The sequence below is a fragment of the Pollachius pollachius genome (assembly GCF_949987615.1).
Source record: "Pollachius pollachius genome assembly, chromosome: 10".
NCBI lineage: Eukaryota > Metazoa > Chordata > Actinopteri > Gadiformes > Gadidae > Pollachius > Pollachius pollachius.
The window spans coordinates 23,445,550-23,452,685 of NC_136943.1; the positions used below are offsets into that span (position 1 = coordinate 23,445,550).

Consider the following 7,136-nt stretch of genomic DNA (forward strand, 5'->3'; position numbering starts at 1 on the left):
ACTGTTCTGGCCTTGATTTGAAGGTTGTATTACAACGCAGGACTCGACTTCTTATCGGGACCGCAGTTTGGGCCTTTAAAATTTTCTTCAATCTTCAATTTAACAAGATGAGGTCGATTCACCCTTAAAACTAGACTGCAGAAGTGATCTAAGATATCCATCAAGTGTCAAAGCTTACTGTGGATCCCGGCCGCGGGCTTCCTGCCCGCGATGGGGTCGTACTCCTCCAAGCGGCTCTTGTGGTCTGAGGCGGGCGGCTGCTCCTCGCTCTCTCCACCCGCTCCCCTCCTCCGCTTCTCGGCGCCGAACTCCGCGTCCAGACGGTGGTTCGCGGGTCTCCGGTTGCTGGTGAATTTGTTGGGATCCAGAATATCCAGAACCGAGAACGAAGTGGTTCTGTGACCCGCTGGTCCGGTGGGGCCTATTGACGCCTAATAATGAAAGTTCAATAAATTGTTATTTATTATATTACCATTATTATTAGGCCTATTCTACTTCTTAGTTTAATAACTAGCCTATTATTATTATTATTATTATTATTATTATTATTATTATTATTATTATTATTATTATTATTATTATTATTATTTTATTTATTATTAGTTTAAGTCGTAGTAGCTAGCCTGTTAGTATAAGTTGAAGTAGTAGTATTATTGTGCCTATTTTAATCATTAGTATGAGTATGCTATTGTTAATGTTATCAACACTACTAATTATTTCGGTTATTATAATGTCAACGAAAGGCCAATACGTAAGCTATAATATCTCTCCCAAATAAAACTTAAACATATAAATCTTTGCAATAATGTATTAGCTCAATAATACTGTAATTGCCTTACTGTCATTAGGTGCTACCAGAGAAATCTACATATTTAAGTCCTATTCATTTATTTATTTTAAAAACACCGCATATTTTCAGTCTTGAATAGCGTGAAAGTTAACCGACATGTTAACATTTCCTAATGTTTTAAAATACTTCCTATATGATCTATATTCTTTATTTTATTATTTGTCAATTACAAGTCATTACTTTGCAAAAAGCATATCTTATATTCAGTAGGAGTAGGCCTAGCCGGACTAATAGTTTAATAAGATTATTATCAGCGGTATGGCGCGTGGTGCTCCTACCTACCTGCTGGGGGGCGGGCAGCGCGCCGTCCGCTCCGGCCCGGTCCGGTCGGCCCCGGGGGGGGTCGGCCCGGTCCGGTCTGCCCCGGGGGGACTCGGCGTGGCTCTCTGCGGGCTGGGGGTCTCTGACAGCAGGGGGACAGAAAGCTCGTTTATCCATCGCACTCGAGCCGTCCAATGTGTCTTCGCTCTCCGGACTCCCGACAGTCCCAGTCGCCGTGTGTTGGGCCGCTTCCCCTGTTCCCATTCCCAGTCTGTCCCGGCTCATTACGTCACTTCTCTCCCAGTTGACCCATACGGGGAGGCTATTTCTTACTGGTTAATATGGAGCGGCACTGGTCTACGTTAACGTTAACGATGTCTACTCATAGCCCGGACCTTTATAGATCTACAATCTTAACTTTAGATATGTTGACCAGAGGACGCTTCCCGGGACATTTCACGATGCGCGCCAAAGTTTGCCTTTGAAGGCTTCAGATCAGAGGACCGCCGTCCGTCCTGTTTACAAAATAAAAGTTTCCGAACTGCAAATTCGTGTCTTCGCTGGGAGTCCTTCAGAGCGAAGTATCGGACGAATTAACGGAGAACGGTTTCCAGTTTTAGAGTTGAAAGAAACGTTCCGCGTGGAATCTCCATCCCGCCCTCCTCCTCAGTGTACCTCCTCCTCCTCCTGCTCCTCCGTGTACCTCCTCCTCTTCCTCCTGCTCCTCCTGATCCTCCTCCTCCGCCTGCTCCTTCGTGGAGCTCCTCGGTGAGACCGTCTCGGTAAACGGGGGCCAATGGCAAAAAACAATGAACAATAAAGCCGATCGACGCGAACAGTCAGTTCTGTTTCCGGCGGAGAACGGGTCAGCGAACCTTGTGGCTGTCCGGTTACCGGTGAGTGCGCTCGCTGGGATAGGCTACGGCAGGGGGTGGATAGGACGGTGATCTCTCTCTCCCGGTCTCCGTCCCGGATCTGGTTTGGTTAGACTCGACTCGCTCGTGCTCATGCATCACAAGTCGAGACTCCCTGTTTGGGTTTTAACTGGCCCCTCGAGGACCTGAACCTCACCAGTGTCACGACTGTCTCCCTCTCTCTCGCTCTCTCTCTCTCTCTCTCTCTCTCTCTCTCTCTCTCTCTCTCTCTCTCTCTCTCTCTCTCTCTCTCTCTCTCTCTCTCTCTCTCTCTCCCCCCCCCCCCTACGCACGGTCACTTTAAAACAACGCCTTTATTTATGCAGCCCTTTTCAGATCAGCTTGGTGTAATTGGCTACAAATTAATCCCACTTCACTAATGGCCAATTATCTCAGGTCCGCGCGCTCTGGCGGACACGCGGGGTCACTTGAAGCGCGGGAAGAAACCCCGTCCCATGACCGCTGCACCGCCTGCACGAAGATCACACCCGCCATACATGTATCAAATAACTATTAATAACATAAATATGTATAACAATGCACACCTGTCTGTGTGTGTGGCTTATTATGGATTTATAATAACTAACCAATAAGGAAATACATACATACTATAGAAAGTATTAATACGAGCTATTCTCTACATTTGTTTTTAGGTTCTTCGGTAGCCCTGACTGGAGATAACACTAAACTGGAACTCAACTGTTAACATAAAACTATCCCAAGTGACGAGCAACTTGGTGAATTCATCTGTTTATTTGTGCCACTCCAAACATTCTCCTGAGAGCCGCTGCAATAGCCCTAGATCACGCCATCCCTTATCTTTAATGCAAATTACAGGGGCAGGACCCTCTCCCCAAAACTCAATTACGGACTGAATAAACCCGGTAATGTCCCCGCCGCAGTGAAATATTGATTCCTAATCCTTGGTAGTCATTACTATGCCAGAAAATAATAGACCACAGAATTGGATTTTGATTTAACACGCAACGTGTTTAGTCTAATCCTATAGGCGTTATATTCCGTTGGCTCTCATTTTCATCAGAGAAAAAAATTATATTAGTGTTGTAGGCTGAGACAACATAGTTTTATATTGTTATGGGGGGGGGGGGGGGGGTGTCCTATCGTAATAGGACATTTCTCTCAGCGCTCCAGCCGTGATACACAAGGTCAGCTCAATTTAATTACCCTGGTCAATGATCCTTTAGAAGGAAGAAATTAGAAGTTGAGGACAATAATGGCTTAAACAATGAGCAGCCATTTCTGAGAGGCCTGGACATGATTAGCCAATCAGCAGGGTTGCGCCCAGGGGACCCAGAACCATTACCTCTCTGCATGAGCTGATGCTCCTACAGAACGGCTCCACGCTCTGGGTTAAAACGGTTTCTGTGACATAGGCCTATGTCAGGTTGCACGTGATGGCTCATGGGATCGTATCACTAATCAATAATCATAACAATACTTTACTGAAAAAAAGATCACATCAATGAATTAATGTTTGCTCAATAGGCACACTTCATGACATATCCACTAATTAATCGTCTAATTAGACATGGGCATATTTGTATGTTATGGGCCCAAACATTGTATCTATTCTATTCACATATATTATTAATAAGGTTGGGGCCTTTCTCTTTTTGAGTTTTCTACAACAATTTAACAGTAATTGTCCCGTAATTACTGGGTGGTAATTGTGTGTAGAGATAGCGGATTAATGCTATAATAGGATAGATGTACACCAGTTTATAATGATAATCCACTTGAATCCCTGTGGACACAAGTCGTTTGGAGGAAGCTTTATTACAATTTCAATTACCCCCTTAATTGAAACACACTCATATATGTGCACACACACACATACACACACACACACACACACACACACACACAGACACACACACAAACACAAACATATATGCACACACATACGCACACAAACACACACACACACACACACACACACACACACACACACACACACACACACTCTTAATCCAAGTAAGATCATCTTTACAGGCGCACAGCCAAAGCTGCTTCCATCAGTAACAGTTTTCCTGTGTCTCTTACACTGTGTGTGTATAACAGCGAGGGAGACCCAATAAAGATCCTCTTTATTCAATGTATATCCCTAAGTTATGAATCGTAATGACTAGAATAAGCCTACTGTCACAACAGTAGGCGAGGGGTTCGACCACACTGTCTGCTGTCTGTCTGACCTCGGACTCTATGGCTTTCCTTAGCAATATTCTGAATAAAGTGTTGCGCATTCTTGATTGCCACTCACCAACCAAATTATTATTATCAACAGACATATTGATGAGTTGGTTAATACTATTGCAAAAATGTATTCATATTATTACAATTATAATTATTTATGGGCCAAGCACATTGTGCAAGACAACCAATTATAATTGTTAGTTTTATTATTATTCGGCCAAAAACACACAGTTGTAGTGGGTGAATGAAGATGGCAACAGAAAAAAATATTTACACTGATTTGACCCAATTGTGGCGCTACAACAATCGTCCAAAAATGCAAACTTTGAACAAGAATATTTTCTGCCCCTTTGACTAATGGTCCAGAGGCTTTGCCCTTGCATGTCTTACCTCATGGTGAACAAATTTGCCGCAGGTACCAAATATTGATTTGTTTTACTGGTATTTAAATCCTTTGGCCCGTACCATGGGTCAAACAGACCAATATCTTCCATCTAACGAGCAGGGAAGTCTGAACCATAAAGAATAAAGTCCCCAGGACCCAATTACTATGAAAAGAGTGTGGCTTAGAAACGCTATAATGCCTTTATCAACAACAAGATGGACTCCTGTGACCGATGATGGCTCCTACACAAAAGTGGTTCAGGACAAATCTCTGAACACGATGTGTCAACTAAATGTGCGTTGCATATGACTAAACTTTTAGAATTGAGCAGGAACTAATTTGAGATTGGGACTATAGCTCCAACTGCTTAAGTAAGATGAAGTTAATTGACCAAACAACAGCTAGAGGCCAAAAATGGTCCAATCAAATTTAAGGAGGCAAAAGGCGGGGTTAACTTAAACCAATCATCCTCATAATTGGTGCATTTAAAGGCATATCGGTCCAAATTATTTTGAAATCTGAAAACCGAAATCTATCCAGATTTGACAATAGAGGGCGCTTTGGACAGTCATATTTCCTGACCGCTTTGTCCTACGGTCATCAAACTTTGTAGACAAAAAACGTTGTCTCTCCTCAGGTTGAGCAACTTTTCTAAGGAACCCATCCCCTGCAACTTCATAGCCACCGGAGGCCGGATGAACCAAATCTGATGCTAACGTTATCAATCGCATTAAAGACCAACATGGTTGTAATCATCTGTATTAGGCTTGGCCTCCGATAAATGCTGCTGGCAGCTTTCATTTTAATTGTTATTATTATCATTATTAATAGTATTAACATTATTATTGATATTAGTAGAAGTAGTAAAACATAAAGACTATGTCATTCCTGGAATTATCTTAGAAAATATGTTCTAGATATGTCTCTCTAAGGACACAGTAGAGAGACGGAGAGAGACAGACAGATGGACCCAGTAGAGACAAACAGAAGGACCCAGTAGAGAGACAGACAGGAGACAGACAGATGGACATAGTAGCGAGACAGACAGATGGACACAGTAGAGGGCGGACAGAGACAGACAGATGGACCCAGTTGAGAGACAGACAGATGGAAACAGTAGACAGACAGACAGATGGACCCAGTAGAGAGACAGACAGATGGACCCAGTAGAGGGACGGACAGATGGACACAGTAGACAGACAGATGGACCCAGTAAAGGGACGGACAGAGAAAGACAGACAGACAGATGGACACAGTAAAGAGACAGACAGATGGAAACAGTAGACAGACAGACAGATGGACCCAGTAGAGAGACAGACAGATGGACACAGTAGAGGGACGGACAGAAACAGACAGACAGACAGACAGACAGACAGACAGACAGACAGACAGACAGACAGACAAACAGACAGACAGACAGAGACAGACAGACAGTCAGACAGACAGATAGACAGACAGTAAAGATACGGACAGAGACAGACAGACGGACCCAGTAGAGAGACAGACAGAGACAGACAGACAGACAGACAGACAGTAGAGAGACGGACAGAGACAGACAGATGGACCCAGTAGAGAGACAGAGCAGGAGTGCTCGCGCTCGGGGAGGTGAGCAGTTAACTTTAATGATTCCAAATGAGCTGGGAGCGTAGAGGAGCCGCCTGACAACGGGAATGAACAGGAATCAATAGTGAGCAGAGTCTGTCGGCGCAAGATAAGACGCACACACACAATGTTGACTATTAAAGACGACAGCTTGAGATATTACACTATTAGTTATGCTATTTTTAATAATCTATGATTTTTGGGACTTATTAATTAATCTTTTAGGGCAGATGTTATCTGCATGGGCATGAAAGTGTGTGTAACAGCTTGCCTGCACATGCGTGTGTATGCAAGAAAGAGAGAGAAAGAGAGAGAGAGAGAGAGAGAGAGAGAGAGAGAGAGAGAGAATGAGAGAGAGAGAGAGAGAATGAGAGAGAGAGAGGGAGAGAGAGAGAGAGAGAGATACAGGGAGAGGGGTGTGGGATATTACTTCTGTAATGGAAAAAGAGAGGAGGGCAATCTGAAATATAGAAGCATGACAAAGGAAAAAAAGGAAATTCAGGTGAAGATGATTGGGGTGTAACACGTTGAGCTTAAATACTGTTTGCTGTTTCTCTACCTAATAGGAACTATCACACTCTGCTACAGATAGATACTGTTATGTGTTATTCGTTGAAAAGCATGGGACAAAGAACCATACAGCTCTTATTTCATAGTGCCTTACTCTTTTTTAATAGGATGGTAGTAGGTTCATATTAGATAAATATTAGTTACATCATACATCAATGATAACCTAATGTAGCATGGTTGTGTGGTGAAGTCAATGAAAATTGTGGGCCATTTATTTTGAAACAAAAATAAGTTTTATACCATTATAGTAAAAACCAAACCTGTAAAAATGGTAAAAAGTCTGGCAACAAAGTTTCCAGACAGATACCGTCAAATTAAAGTAAATAGACCATAAAATGAC

The 7,136-nt window shown here is 43.1% G+C and overlaps 1 protein-coding gene across 1 annotated transcript in view; it reads right to left on the reverse strand.

Moving 5' to 3' along the window:
* The window catches only part of nkx1.2lb (NK1 transcription factor related 2-like,b), a gene marked incomplete at both ends in the record, with an annotated part of 3,919 nt that extends 2,523 nt beyond the window's left edge, over positions 1-1,396 (reverse strand). The window contains 2 exons of the mRNA XM_079745302.1: positions 179-431; positions 1,133-1,396. Coding sequence (XP_079601428.1) covers positions 179-431; positions 1,133-1,396 — 517 coding nt within the window. The remainder of the gene's footprint in view (positions 1-178; positions 432-1,132) is intronic.
* Between the last annotated feature and the right edge of the window lie 5,740 nt (positions 1,397-7,136).